Here is a 16460-nt window from a genome sequence, read left to right as displayed (position 1 = left end):
CTACTTTGGCGTGTAGACGTTCCCTCGCAGCGCCTATTTCGATGTGGTGCTGCGCAACGTCGAAGTTGAACATCGACGTTGCCAGCCCTGGAGGACGTGTAGACGTTACTCATCGAAATAGCCTATATAAAAGCTATTTCGATGTAGGCTTCACGTGTAGACATAGCCGAAGTGTTGGTAATGCTACTAAACTACATTGACCTCTCAGGGTTTGACAAATTCTCTGGTTTGGCACAGGTCAGGTCCTGGGGGTGCTGGACTAGAAAGGGTCAACCTGTATTTCAATGACAAATAGTAGAAAATAAGATTGTTGCAATACTAATAATTAAACAAAACAGAAAAAAATAAACTAAAATTGTTTACTTAACACAGAATGCTAGTGCTTGAAACAAAAGGCAGGTTTAATTACAGGGAGATAAGGAGGTAGTTGGGGGTTCTGAAGAGGACTTCTGGGCATCCCCCAGCCGCAGGGCCAGATGCACTCTTCTGGGTGACCAGGGCTATCAGATTTTTGGGAGGCTCCTAGGCTTCAGTGTGGGGCCAAAAGTGAGGGTCTCAGAGTGCAGAAGTGTGGCTGGTCAATTGGGGGTATGAGCTCTGAAGTAGGGCTGGGAACGATGGATTTGTAGTGCAGGAGGGGGTAGAGGGTTGGTTGTGGGGCAGTGTGCCTACCTAGCACAGCTCCCCCTTGGTAGCACAGGCGTCAGGGAGCCAGGAGAGGAAGCAGGTCCTTGCACTTGCCTTCAGGCACCACTTCCCTCAGGTCCTATTGTATTTCGTACTCAGCCAATGAGAGATGCAGGGGCTGTGCCTGCACTTGACACAAGTGAGGGAGCTTCCCACACTTGCAGCTCCAATCCTGGAGGTAGGGGGAATGACAGAGTGCAGAGCTGCATCCTCTCCCCACCAGGAAGGGCCAGAATGCAAGGGCTTTAGGAGTCGCAGCCCAGTATTTCTTAAACTGGCCCTGCCTGGCCTCTTCCCCACACAAGCTCAGCACTGGCTCAGGCCACCCTCCACTCCACCCTCCACCCACTACCATGGGCTATGCACTCAGCCCTCACACACCAGGTGACAACAAGAGGCACAAGCATGGGACAGAGGACTCCAGAGGAGTAAGGGTGGCTGGAAAGAAGTGGAACCATAACTTCTCACAAGACACTGGCTGTGCGGCTACCCTCTGATCCTCTGAAATCCTCAGTCCCACGCTTGTGCTGCTTTCATCCTCCTGGTGAGATGGTGCAGAGTTCACAGGGAGGTGACCAGGTGATGCCCAAGACAGTGTTGAACGCATGGGGGTGTTGGCTGGGGGATAGTTTTGGGGCAACCAGAGCCCTTAATCAGTCCATGGGCCCAGGGTGGGTAGCCAGGGATGGGGCTGGCTGCAATCATCTGGCCCATAGTCATGCTGTTCACTGCCTCCTGTACCTCTTACCTGCTCTCGAGGCTGCGGGTAAGCATTTGTACATGCAAATGTTTATAACTCTGGGAGAGCCTGTATCCAATACTTTAAATAAGCAAACTTATTTCAACTCTGAGAATATAGCTACTGAAGAACATAATAATGGCCATACTGGGTCAGACCAAAGGTCAAACTATCCTGTCTTCCACCAATGGCCAATGACAGATACCCCTGAGGGAAGTATCAGGTAATCATCAAGTGATCCCTCTCCAGCCTCTGACAAACACAGGTTAGGGACACCATTCCTACCCATTCTGGCTCATAGCCATTGAGGGACCAAACCTCCATGAATTATCTAGCTCTTTTTTGAGACCTGTTAAAAGTCCTGGTCTTCACAACATCCTCTGGCAACGAGTTTCACAGACCGACCATGCACTGTGTGAAGAAAAACTCTCTTTTGTTAGTTTTAAACCTGCTACCCATTAATGTCATTTGGTCATCACTAGCTCTACGTTAACTTATGCGTGTGTGTGTGTGCTTGCATGCATTTGTGTGTGTGTTTAACAAATGCAAATCTTTAAGACTCCAGTCCTGTAAGTCTAGTGTTATCTTTCCAGTAATATTTATTCTTACCTCTCATTTGCCACTGTAGTGATGACATCTCACTGAGCTCCCCTCCCCCCTCTTTTTTTTTTTTACACTCCTGAGGGAATTGTGTGTCTAAAAATTCTGCAGAAATGTTGCAAACATTACTCATTGGGGGAAGGAGGCAGTGGATGGGGAAAATGGGCCTCTACAGGGGGATCCAGTGGAAAGTGGTTGGGGCTCACCAGTAAGCACTAGGATGCTGGATGAGTGTGTCTTGGTAAGTGTTAAGCGGGATGGGACTGCAGGGGGATCATCAGGATGGTCCAGGTGCAGGCAGACAGAGCTAGTCAGGTTGGGAGTTCGGCAGGGCGTGGTTGGTCTTGGTGCATGGGTAGGAACTGGTGGAGTGGAGGTTTGCTTGCACTGCAGTCTAGGTATGGGGGCGGGTCCAGGTCTGGGAGACAGGTGGTGACAAAGGAGCATCCCCACATATAGAAGACCCTTCCTCTATGGGTGAGGAGCCATAGGGGTAAGAAGCAGGGGCAGGCTGTGAAGAGTTCCTCGAGTGGGTTTCATCTTATCCTGGAAGCTCTTTGTAAGGAAACAGGAAGTCTCATACTTCCCAGGCCAGCCAGGACTAGAAACAGAATCCAGCATATGATTGGAGTACCAATTGGGGTATCCTCAGCTCCTCCCAACAATGATTTACTGGTCTGCCAGCTGTTCCAGATGCCAGTGCATCTGGGCTTCCGAGGAGGGGCTCTGGCAACTTCTCTTTGCCTCCCTGTCAGAAGTCATACTTCCACAGGAAAGCAAAGAAAATGTGTGACACAGAATTCCTTTAGGACTAAATTAAACCTTCAATACCTCTTTGTTCAACATTTCTGTATTAAGCTCCTATTCTCATTGTGTTTGTTGCTTTAAAAATAACCCCCACACGAAGAGAGACACCTCCCAGAATTAAATTTTCCCTACCTGGGAGAAATAGGGTTATGAATGCCAAGAGGAATTCTGTTGTCTTCAGTTAAAGGTATGAGAATCTTTTTCTCCAAGCTGTAAATTTTGTCAGACAGTATTTGAATTACAGAAAATAAATTTTTACTATTTGAGTTCAGCTATAAAGTTGAAATCTTTGGGTGCTTCAAAATACTACTTTTCTGTTGATTTCTACATTTTTACTTTTAAAACCATGAATTTCAGCACAGTACATGTGCATTATCCCATGATGCATGAATCATCTCGGACACTAAAAAACTCTGGCAGAGAGCCTCAAAAGAATTGTCCTTGCAAACCATTAAAATCTGCCAAGTACTAAGTTCCACTACAACCATAAGAGAAAACCAAATGTCTTTTCTTAAACTCAGATCAAAATTATTAAATTGTTTGAGAGCTTTTAACTGTATTGTGGAAATAAGATAGTATACTGTATGTTTATAATTAATTTACATACCATTGTCAGACTTATTGCAAACGCAAAAATGCATATCATATGTCCAAAATTCAGTCATACGATGTGGATTCACAAATAGTAAAATATGTTTTTAATAAGATTATATCTGTTCTAAAGCTTATGCTTTTAATCAAGTATCTTGGCATAAAAAACAAAGAAATCACTAAGCCATAATGAAATGCATATTTTTATGTGAAAGTTACTCTGTAAATACACACAGGTGATCTCAGCTAGGGAGGAGTATTAGCTGACTTGGTTCTGACCTAACAGTGTTTTAGTTCTATAGTGAAGGAAAAATAAGAGAAACATGGTAGACAGAAGTAAGAGACATGGTAGACAGAGATCCAAAAAGACTCAGCAAACTGGGATCTTCTTCTCCTTGCCAATGCAGAATTTCTCTCTCCAGTATATTTCTCAGTACTCTGTTCAATCTACCTTTTTAAAAAGTAGTGGTAATGGCTACTCAGAACCAATACCACAGAAGTGTATCAAGCTTTAAATCAGACTATTATCTTTACCTGGGCAAAAGGACATATGCTTCCCTCACCCCACCCTACCCTTAGTAAGCCAGGGGAAGTGAGGAAGGAAAAGGATGGTTATCCCAGAATGAATTCATGAAAGAGCCCTAAGGAATTCAAAATGAGAGAACACACAAGTGCACGAGACTATTGTGTTTTAAGGTGAAGTGAATGCTACTGCGAGCAATAGATAAGAAAAACCAAGCATATGAAATTTAAGTATTATAGATACTTAATATTTTTACTGTAAAATACATCTACATTATGCCCTAACTTTCAGATGAATTAGAAAAATAGTCAAGATGTGAAAATCTGAAAACATTTCTATCCAGATATTTCCACTATTTTTCTAGTCCATCCAAAACTTACACAGGACATATTACAGACATACGTTATAATAAAGTAAAATTTAACTGACACATACACACGAGACAATTCCACAAGAACTTACATCCCGATTTATTTTTAAACTTTCCACCCTCATTCATCCTCTTGCAAAGAATACTGTTTCATTTCATGTTATCATGTTTTATCCAGCTATTGGTCTGATATTGCAACAATAATGTGAGTAATTTTAATGACAGGTGATTTCTCCCTCCTCCCTCTTTTCCCTCTTTTCCGCCCACTTTCCATTATTTAAACCATCAATCTGATATATATATATATATGAAGGAAGCCCTTCTGAACATCTTACTCCCTGCATTTAATAAGGAGTATAATACAACAATTTTGTCTGCAGAATTCCTGGTGTCTTGTTGGTTCTCAATACACCAACCTCTTCAGGGACCACTGTGGGGAAGAATTTCTGAAAAAATACACAAGACCAATGAATGAATAAGTGGAAGGACTGTGCCCAAGCTAGGAGGGTGCTTAGCTTGTGAATGAGATGATTAGAACTGTTTAAAGTAAGAAATTGCATGAAGCAAGTTTTCTAGTGGATTAGGATAAACTGATGGGTTTTGTTTATTATAACTCACTCTGACTCTTTTCATTTACAAGCACTTACATCCTACTTTTGTACTTAATGAAAACACTTTTGTATATTATCAACCCCAAATGTAAATAAGGGTTACTGGGATGGATCTCTCTTTCATTTATAAACAGGGCTGACCTGAACTTACGAGCTTCCTTTGTGCAAAACTTTTATATAGAGGAAGATCGATTTATCTGGGGGTTTGAGTCCCTTTTGGGAGTTGGTTTCCTGGGTGCTGAGACTTTGTAGCTCTCCCAAAGCTGAACAGGTTCAGCATCTGCATTGCTCTGCAGGGGGCATTTACCAACTTTCTTCCTTTGCTTGGGGAGATAAGAGCTTTTGGCCCAGCAGACAGGGTGGTGTTGAGTCCCAGAGAGCAGTAACGCAGGAATCAGTGGATTGATAGGCACACAGAGTCTCAACTCCAAAGGGATTTTTGTGATAAACCCCTCAACACCCACTCTTAACTTTAATGTGCCTTTCAGAAACAGTACGGGTTTATGTGACTTTACAGAGGATATTCAGTTTATAGAGCTATACTTAAAGACTAGGTTTTTCTTTTTATTTTCTTTTTATTTTTAAATGTAATATTTTAGCTCTTCCCTTTCATACAATGAGAACAGGAAGAAGATGAAAAATTTCCCACCAAGAAACTGCACTTTACAACAAGAAGACAGCAAACAAGGAGTAGTGTCTCCTAATATCGATTTGCTCCACTTAATGTTTCTTTGTATGTATAGATCTAAAATTAGTACAGTAGGGCCTCAAATTAAAGTATTCACAAGCACTGGCAGCCACTGCTTCCCCAGGGCCCCGGGCAGGGAGCGCCAGCAGCAGAGCTCCAGGTGGGAGCAGCTGCCGTACAGTATTCACAAAATTCAACATTCACGAGGGTTCTCAACACAGAACCCTCACAAATGTTGAGACTCTACTGTACTAATTCTATAGCTCTACTTCAATTTGCACAGGCGTCTACCAATATCAAATTTGTCTGTGGCTATATCTGACAAAAGAAACAGAGAGTCACTTTTTAAAAAATCTGCACAAAGAATTACGAATTTAAACCAGCAAGATACAAATAATGAAAAGATGTGAAAAGAAGCAAAATCAATTTTCCCTCTAAGGGTAAATCTATACCAAGTAAATAAGTCTATTTATGATATGCAATTCTAGCTATGGCACTTATGAAGCTAGAATCGACTGATAGGAAATGACTTATCTCCCTATAGGAGACCTGGCCTCTACAGTCTCGTGTCAACCTCCCTTATTCCACGTGATAGCATGAACTACAAGGGTCGACGGCCGTGCCCAGAGAGATCAATTTTGCTGCTTCTTCACCAGATGCACAAAATCGAACTCGGGAAGAAGGACTGCCAGTGTGTCCATCTTCAGGTAAGCTTAGACAAGCCCTTACTGCTTCCATGATCCATCCGTGATCACTGGGAAGAGGCAAAGGAAGAATGACCAAAAAAAGATGGACGTAACTTGGTCAAGGAAGAGCAGCAATGATCCAGCTCATCTTGAAAGAAGTTTCAGCAGCTAGTTCACAACACTCTAACACCTTTTCTTTCTTTCTTTCTCACTTCCTTGCTGTGTTTTCCAGTGTAACACAAAAGCTGCTTGTTGGCCTGTAGCATGAAAAGATTAAATTACCTGTTTCATTCTTTTCCTGAGTGAGAATGTAAAATAAATTAGCTAATTCCCAATCTTACTACTTTCTAGTCCCTCTTAAAATTATTTTCATGCCGCAGTTTAAAATATTTTCAGATTTTTATGCCAAACATTTGGTCCATTTTGTGACACACATAGCTATAAAAAAAACTGAGATCAGAACTGCAAGAATTTGTTGAATGCAACCACTGAACATTTTTCCATTGCAAAGTTGCATTCTTGCTCCTGACTCTCTAAGAATTAATGGAGATTAGAGGTTAGCCATTCAACTGAATTAATAGGAAAAGGCTATTAAAATTTACACTATTTGTTTTGATGCAATTCAATGTCATTACAGTTCAACTGAGTGCTACTAGAAAGTGATCTAAAACTATTTTTCACTAAGTTTAGGTATCATCTTCAGTGAGACAAAAGACAGCTTCCAACCTACAAATCCATTATGACTATGTCACAAGTACCTCACAACTTGAAGGGACAATTTGTCAAACAGGTCAGTATGAGCTACTATGTCTTCACTACAGTGATCCTTTGAAAGAAATTCTTCTGGAAGAGATCTTCCAAAAAAAACAAACCAAACTTCTTTCAAAAGATCGCATCCACACAAAAAAACAGATCAATCAATAAAGAGCGTCCACACACACAGCAAAAGAACAGGCCAAGGATAGAAAAATCTGGCACCATGCAGACCACCCTTTTGAAAGAAGGGCCCACAGAGCATCTATACGTGCTTTTTTAAAAAAGAATTTTTTGGAAAAAGGCACTCTTCCTCACATGGGCGAGGAAGAGGATCGTCAGAAAAAAGGCTGTGTTCTTCTGATTTCAGATTGAAAGAGCACATTTTGTGTGTAGATGCTCTGTGGCCCGGCTTTTTCAAAAAAAAAAATTGCTAGTATAGACGCAGCCATGAATTCTGTTAATAACAGAATTAAAATCTGCCACTAATGTTTCTTCAACAATAAAGCGCATTTGTAATGCTACCAAGCATTTGAGATATTCTTTTTCAGCACTCATAAGAATCTGGTATGAGATTTACCCTCTCCTGAATGTCATTGTTCATATATTACAGGCAAAACAACAACGTAACTGGAAAGCATATATTGGGCTGGAGATCTCAACGGACAGACACTATTACTGTCCCAGTGTGATTTTATTTACTTCCACACCAGTTGTTTTTGATTTTTCAAAAGACTTTATGAGGTGAGTGAGAGTTTAACTAAGTCACAATATGACTTACCAATCCCTTATGTCCCAAATAAATAAAATATAAAATAAGTCCTCTAAGCCAGTGGCCTCCACTTGTTGTATAAAAATATTCTCTCTCTTTTTCTTGGACTGATGTAAGACAAGAAACTACCCTGCAGCCTTTGGTACTTTATGTGGAGAAATTCTACTTGAATGAGATCTCAAAACACAAATTGATCTGTATTACTATCATCAGTCTTTAATCACTTTGTTTTCACGTTTTTTTCTCTCTGGAAGACTCAATATATTTAACACTACATGCACTATTTAATTCCTTTGTTTCTGTCCAAGCTGTGTAAGCCAGCTCTTCCACTGTAAAGATGCAGGGTGGGTAAGATAATATCTTGTATTGGACCAAATTCTGCTGGTGAAAGAAAGAAGCTTTTAAGGATGTGCTGAAGCTCATGTCTTCCACCAACAGATGCTGGTCTATAAACGATACTACTTCACTCACCTTATCTCTAATACTCTGAGATTAACTTGGTTAAAACACTGTATTCAACTCTTCCTTGTATTTATTAACTATAGTATGAATTAATTCTTTTCTGCATTCTGTTTCCACTCTTGGCTATAAATGATCCCAACTGAACAACACTCTGAAGAGGGAATTACAGTACTATGTTTCATATTTTATGGGAAGAAGGTATTAAACATGCTTATACTAATGTGTTCCTAGCATCACAATTTTTTTTGACAGCTGCCTAATTTTATGTATATTCTTTCAACTTTTTTTCTAGTCATGAATGGGTTTAATTTTTCATATTTACTGTTTATTCTTGCTCCTTTCCTTAATACTTATTTAAATAGCTGTTTTCATTATACATTCCTTCCCTGTAATATACTGTCATACCAATTTAGTCAACTGTAAGCCTAATCAGTACAAGTAGCTTTCAAACATGGCTTGCAGTCTTCTGACTTACTTCCTGGCTTTCACCATTAGACTTTACAAGTTACTGAAAATTATATTATTTTCCAAATAATTTCCAGGGCGTGCAAAAGAAACAGAAAAATGTTTTATATTTAACTTGGCTACAAATCAACTTTTCAATCTTCATTTACAACATTATTTTTTTAAATGGCTCCTTTATATCCCTTACTGATTCATTTAAACAGTTTACATAACATGCCACATTTACCCGTTTTGAAGGCACTGAAAATCAGCTTTATTTTAAACCACAGGACAAATGACATCTGGAGGCTATGGTGCAATTCATGCACATGCCACAGGAGGCAGTAAATGTTTTGCAGTTCTTAAAAGTTCATCAGTTTTGAAACTCAGTCACCATAAACTTGTGTCACAAACTCTATTTAGAGTCTGAAATGCTGCCCTGCAGGCCCAGAGCACCTTTATAAATCTAATCACCAGCAACGCATGTGGCAAAAGATATATATTCTATACTTGAATAAGGCAGTTAGTTGGCTTAACAGTCTATTGACAAAATGTTTATCCAAATCAATTGAAGAGCTATGTGAGTAATGGAGTTGAGGAGGTATGTGTTGTGTTGTGGAAATGATGGGTACTGAAGAGAATTGGGAAGAAGCAGAAAAATAATATAAGCTGTCATTAAAAAATTTTTACAAATATGGAGTACATTACACTAGTGACAGAAAAGAGCGAATATATCTTTTAAAGCCCACAGGACTGAGAAGCTGCATTAAAACAGGAGACATTTGTTAAGCTGAACTTGAACGCCAATATGTACAACCTGCACTTTCCTGAAATTCAATATTTCCAACAAAAGTAATTCCTTCTAAGTAAGATGGCAAATGAGTAACGGCCCGATTTTGCTACCCTGCACAGCCATGGACAAAACTCCTTTCAATTTCAACAGAAATAGGTAGAAGCCTAATAAGGCATACATTACTCACATAAACATCTACAAAGCCTGATAAGGCACACATTACTCACACAAACATCTACAAGACCTTTACCAAGCTTTCCTGAAACTACAATACCCCCCACAAGGAGGTGAAGAAACAGACTGACAGAGCCAGATGTGTACCCAGAAGCCACATGCTACAAGACAGGCTCAACAAGGAAAACAAGAGAACACCACTGGCCATCTCATACAGCCCTCAGCTAAAGCCTCTCCAGTGCATCATCAGTGACCTACAACCCATCCTGGACAACGATCCTTCACGTTAACAGGCCTTGGGAGGCAGGCCTGTCCTTGCCTATAGACAGCCTGCTAACCTTAAACAAATTCTCACCAGCAACTATAGATCACAACACAATAACTCTAAACCTGGAACCAATCCCTGCAACAAACCTCGCTGTCAACTCTGCTAACGTATCTACACCAGTGATATCATCACACGACCTAACATCAACCACACCATCAGGGGTTCTTTCACCTGCACTTCTACTAATATAATATACGCCATCATGCGCCAGCAATGCCCCACTGCAATTTACATTGTCCAAACTGGACAGTCTCTACATAAAACAATAAATGGACATAAATCAGACATCAGGAACGGTATCATACAAAAACCTGTAGGAGAACTTCAATCTCCCTGGAGGCTCAGTAACAGATTTAAAAGTAAAAGTCCTACAACAAAAAAATTTCAAGAATAAAATGGAAAGAGAAATTTGAGAAGTGCAATTAATTTGCGAATTTAACTCCATCAACCATGGACTGAACGGAGACTAGGAGTGGCTGCCCATTACAAAAACAGTTTCTGTGCTCTTGATGTTCATACCTCCACATTAGCATCTGACAACGGGCCATATCTCCCCCGACTGAACTGACTTGATTTCTCCTCTCTTGATGTTCACAACTCCATGTTAACTGCTGATAACGGGCTAAATCCACCCTGAGTGAATAGACCTTGTCAGCTCTGGCCCTCCCCTTTACTGAGACCCCCTCTTTAAATCCTCCTCTGAAACCTGCCCACTTATGCATCTGACGAAGCAGGTCTTTGTCCACAAAAGCTTATGCTCCAAAATATCTGTTAGTCTATAAGATGCCAGAGGACTTCTTGTTGGTTTTGAAGATACAGACTAACTCAGCTACCTCTCTGATAAAGATGTGTGTTGATTGTTGATAATTGTTAAATTTGATACCTGTTTACATTTACCACATTTCTTAAGGACACTGACAACCATGCTAATAAAATTCATTAATGGAAATTTTCCAAAGTGCAGAAATTTCAGGATATATTTGCATTCTAGCCTTTCATCCAGCCTTCTTATATTGGTGCCCATGGATCACTGAACTGAAGTTTCTGCTAAAGCCAAAAAAAGCCAAATTGCACCCCCACAACCCAGTAAGATACAGAGTTAGTGTTTTCATTTTCTGTACATAATTATTTAATACAGGAGAAAGAGACAGCGACAGAGAAAAACAGAGAGAGAGAGAGAGAGAGAGAGAGAAGATGTAAGGTTATGAACGTTGTAAAGCCTGGGCAAAAGGGTAGTTCTGATAGCAAGGAATTTAACGGTCATTCTTGTCTCCTGCAGTAACCTTGATCCAGCGTTCAGTGTCTTGTTTTAACGGTTATTCTCTTTCCAACAGCTCTGCTGTTCCAGTGGAATGTACCTGTAGTGAAATATCATGGTTGCACAAAACGAGAGAATCTCTCTCCCCAACTCTTTCTGGTAGGCAGGACCAGTTCAATAGGGAGCTTTAAGGAAAAAAACCAAAATGACATTCTTGAAATACATTGTTTTCAATCAGGTATCTGGGTGGGAGGGAGAGAGGGACAAAGGTGTATTCCCAGCAAATGGTACTGTGGATCAGGCAGCCATCTTTAAGTTTAATATGCAGTGAATAGCAACACAAACTTTTTAAACATTATTTAATAAAATGGTTTAGATTCTCACATAAAACCACTTACCTTGTCCAGAATTATATATTGCCTTTACAGATTTCTTCACTTTCTGTAGTGCAGTTCTGTCTTGATCCAGTGCCTGTAATAATAAAAAAAGACCATCAAAAAGACCATCTATGCATTGAATTCTATTGAATACCATCAGTCAGTTTCCTAATATCTGAAAGTAAACAGTATTTTTTGGGTTTGGAAGCATGACATATCCACTGTGCTCAGCCCGCTGGGAAGGTCTCCTTCACTCAACCCCTTCAAGTCAACTGAAGGGAGAGACATCCTGGGGAGCGTATTGGTCAGGAGAAAGCTAAAGGACAGCTCTAAGTTGATTAAACCTTTGTAAAGGAACTCTGTCAACTTGAAAGATATTCAATTAAAAAAATAAATACGTTGAAAGTAGTTTCAGGTACTACAGTTCCCTGAGTTCCCTGACAATTTGGTTTTACTGTAGCCTTTCCACTCTTACCCACACAAACAAAACTGACTATTCAGCAGAAACAGTGAAATTAGGAGCATCAGAAACTCTGTCAAATGAACAAAGTGAACAAACTTAAAACCTAGAGTGATATTTATATCTGCCTACAAAATATAAAATATTTTACTCTATTTTCATTCAGTAATTTTGGGGCTGGTTGTAGTGATAGCAAGTACAACATTTTTAGATACAATTCTGACTTTACAGGATGACTGTTTCTTTTAAAAATAATGTGGATATTGCATGATAAATTTAAAGAAATAAACAAAATTAGCTAATAACCTGATATTATAAAAACCATACACCTCCATTATTTAAGTGGAACAATGCATAACAGTATTACTACCCAAGTACATAATTGTTTTCAGGTTTGGTCCTTAGATTTAGAACACAGAAGCCTCCTATACAGACTGCAACACTTTCAAGGTAAAAATAATTCTATTTCTTTGACTGAGCTCATGGCCCAGTTGTTTTAACCTAACAGGACTTCTGAAGAACCCATTCGCAAGCTATTCAAAAGAATAAAATAAGTCAATACACCTTTAGAAAGGACTTCTCTGTGAATTCTACAAATTAAAGTCAAAGAAATACAAAGCCAGCCTACTTTGTGGAGTAAAAAATTTTAAAGCCAAACTGGAGCTTCTTAGAACATTCTAGGTCCACGTCCATGTAAATTAAGGTATGGTGCATACTAAGTAAGCACTTTACTACATGTTTATTACACATTTAATCATTCATGACTGAGAGACCAGATACAGAATAGAAGTGTTTAAATTGATTACTCTGGAGAGGGTGACCATCCCTCCCCGTTTCTGGTGGGACAGCCCCATATTTTGGATGCCACAAAGCCATCCCAACTTATTTTAACAAATAGGCCAATTGCCCTGTATTTGGTGTCCAGCTGGCACGCAGGTGCAGCTGCTGGCCGGAGGGCATGTACACATGTGTTCTCCAACCACATCAGAGGGAGCCAGGAGCGAGTCCTGCAGAGGGAGAGGTATTTTGTGGTACGGGGGTGGGGGTGATAGCTGCCTCCTCCTTCCCAGCTCCCTGAGGCACAGGGAAGGCGGGAGCCCACCCACATGGCGCTGCCAGGGGAGGTGAGGGTCCTAGGCACTGCACAGCACCAGCCTATAGGGACAGGGCACCCTGGCCACTTTCTGTGGCTCTGCACCGCCAACAGCCCTGCAAGCTGCTCAGGGCTCGGAAAGACCAGAAACCAGCCTGATGTGGAGAGAGGGTCACACGCTGCCCAGGGGTCCCTGAAGCCAGCATGCCAGGGCACGGGCCTTTCCCGTGGGGGCACCTTCAGAGTGCGACTTGCCTGGCCCAGCCCAATCTGCACTTGAGCAGGCTCCGGCCTGCCCTGGGGTCAGTGCTCCACCAAGCTGCCAGGCTCATGGAGGCTGGCAGGGGTGCCCAGGCCCCCAAAGTCTGTGAGCTATGTGGCAGGGCAGCACAGGCACTAGCGGCAGAGCTCTGGGCTGGGCCAGTGGAGCTAAGGCGGGGCCTGGGGCTCTCTGAGCACTCTGTGGAGTTGGGCCCCTGGAGCATTCAGCAAGCACCCCTCACCTGACCGGGGTCCCTTGGCTTCTCCCAGCCCCTGGGGAGCAGCTGCCTGCAGCCTCCTCCCTGCTGCACTCTGGCCAAAATTAAGAATGCTTTACCATTGTACTTAGAAGATCAAATGCTGGCACAAGGTGCATGGTACTACACCTTTGCTGCCTTCCCAATGGCAATCAAATGCTGTATTATTATTCTATAGACTGTACATCACCTCAGCATGTATTTTATCATGAAAGTCTATTGAAATTTTAACCAGTCTCATCTGGGATGATGAGGGTACTCAGAAAGATAGTGAGTCTTCACTTATTTAGAAACTTTTTAGTAAAGGTTAAGGATTTCAGCATTTGATTTTCATTTATTTATTTATTGTTGGTTTTGTTTATTTAATATTGATGTGTGAATTAGGAGACATTTCCAGCTTGTGGAGGGTTTAATAATACTGTAGCAAACAAGATGTTCAGGAAGACATTCAAAGGTCTAAGAAATCTTGTTTTTTTGTGTGCATGTGTTTTTGAAGGGAAGTTTAATTTTGAAATACGTAAGAGAAAATATGACCTTTATATTAAAACCTAATTAGAAAACTAGACAAAATTCAATCACTCAGGTGGGTTTACATTATTTATGGAGTACTATCAATGAACACAGCAACATACAAAGTGTGACGTGCCTGGCCTCAAAGATCTTATTAACTTAATCAGATTGATAACACTGATCAGTTTTGTACATCTATCAGTTTTGTACCTCTATCTAGTACTTAAAAGCACTATCTCCATTTGAACAAACCTTGTCTAGCTGAAAATATATACATAAACCCATTCAGGGAAAATTTTTTATACACTGCTTTATCAAATAGGAACCCAACTCTAATGGAGATTACTGGGTGCTACATTAACAATTATCATAACTTCCTCTATTTCATAATTTCAAAACAGATGACCTTTTACCCCCAAGTATGTCAAATTTTTACACTGGATATTTGATATTTAACTCTTTATTAGGGGTATGCAGCAATTACAAAAAATAATCATGCTTAACTGTGCCTTTTAAACAACAATAGAAAACCACTAACATAGTATTTTGGTTGTTTGCATATTTTCAGATATACTGATTTCAATTACAAAGTGTTCAGTGATCATTTTATACTATTATAAATGTATATTGTAAAAACAGTATTTTTCCATTTACTTAATACAAGTAATGTTGTGCAATCTCTTTATCATGGAAGTTAAATGGACAAATGTAGAAATATACCTGCAAAATGTAGTAAAATACCTGCATTCAAAAAATTATGAAAAATTTAGAGCGTACAAGTCCACACAGTCCTACATCTCTTTCAGCCCATCTCTTGGACCGAATCAGTGGAAGCTGCAAAGGAAAGCCTAAATTTACCTGGGGAGCTAGGAAAGGGTAAAATTAATCTGCATGACTGCAGCTACAGTGCATTCCACTTTCAGAAGCGGAACTGAAATGAGTGAGACCAAAAAATGCAAATGAAGCATGAATTTACATATCCTGTACCTTATTTGCATATTCACACGCAGCCATGCTTCCAGAAGAAACTTTTCCAGAAGTAAAAACAACCGTGTAGAAAGACATCCTTCAAAAACAAGGTTAGTTTTTAAAGGAACCCCATCTACACAGCTGTTTTTGCTTTCAGAAAAGCCTCTTCCAGAAGCATGATTGTGCAAGAATACACAAATGAGGCACGAGATACATAAATCCACATACTTCATTTTCATTTCCAATCCGCTCATTTGCATTCAGCTTTCAGAAGTAGAATACAGTGTAGCCATAGCCCATCTGAGGGAGGAGTTTGGGGAAAGTGACAAAGAGCCAATAGGAGTTAAAGGAAAAATTCAAACCTGAAACTGATTTACAGCAGCATTTCTCCTTCTGTTAGCAAACACAAACAGAGAAAAGAAGGGAAGAAATGAGCTCTTCCAGAAAGATCCTCTAGACAATGGGTGTCCAACCTTTTGGCTTGCCTGGGCCGCATTGAGTGAAGAGGAGTTGTCTTGGGCCACATATAAAATACATAATATAGTTAATGTATATAAATCACATAATAATGTCAAAAGTTTACGATCTTGTAGGGCCACATTACTAGCTGTCCAGGGTCGCATGCGGCCTGTGGGCTGGACACGCCTGCTCTAGACTCATCAGAAAGTGTGAGTCAGAAGTAGTTTAGGTAGTCACGTAAGGTTTATTGTTTTCATTGTTTGGAGAGGTGCACGGAAATTGTGTCTCAGGTGGTTATTTGTTCTTTTTGTTCTCCCCCTTAACCAAGAGTCTGACCCAGGGAAAAATCCCTGTATTCTGCTTTAATTTGTGGCTATTAATAATAAGCCATTTAACCTGCTTGCAAAGATAGCCTTGTTTTAATAAAAAAAGTGTTTATTTTTCTTTGTTAACAAGCACTGTTTGATTCTGTGTCCCCTACAGGGCTTGTATGTACCTAGCTGCACACGTTACCAGACAGCTCACTACTCCCTGCATGAGTTTTGGTGGGGTGCTCTTGTAATTCTTTCCACTCTTTGAGAAAAAGAAGGTTAGGGTGTTTGCCCTCAGAGAAGTGATTCCAACTGATTTCTTTCTTGGAAAGGGTATTTTGTACATTTGGTGGTGACAACTACTGATTGATTTCAGGAAAAAAACTCAAATCAGGAAAACTTTTCTATCTCTGGGGACTGCAGAGATAGAGTCTAGCAGTGTTATATTTGACTAGCCAGCCCCCATTACCTTCAGTC

The 16460-nt window shown here is 40.4% G+C and overlaps 1 protein-coding gene across 3 annotated transcripts in view; it reads right to left on the bottom strand.

Moving 5' to 3' along the window:
- The window catches only part of ASAP1 (ArfGAP with SH3 domain, ankyrin repeat and PH domain 1), a 274729-nt gene that overhangs the window by 138104 nt on the left and 120165 nt on the right, over window positions 1-16460 (bottom strand). For all 3 annotated transcript variants that reach the window (XM_074986652.1, XM_074986653.1, XM_074986655.1), the window contains one exon: window positions 11685-11757. In XM_074986652.1, coding sequence (XP_074842753.1) covers window positions 11685-11757 — 73 coding nt within the window. The remainder of the gene's footprint in view (window positions 1-11684; window positions 11758-16460) is intronic.

This window comes from Carettochelys insculpta, chromosome 2 (genome assembly GCF_033958435.1).
Source record: "Carettochelys insculpta isolate YL-2023 chromosome 2, ASM3395843v1, whole genome shotgun sequence".
Taxonomy (NCBI): domain Eukaryota; kingdom Metazoa; phylum Chordata; order Testudines; family Carettochelyidae; genus Carettochelys; species Carettochelys insculpta.
This window is presented reverse-complemented; position numbering and strand designations above follow the sequence as displayed.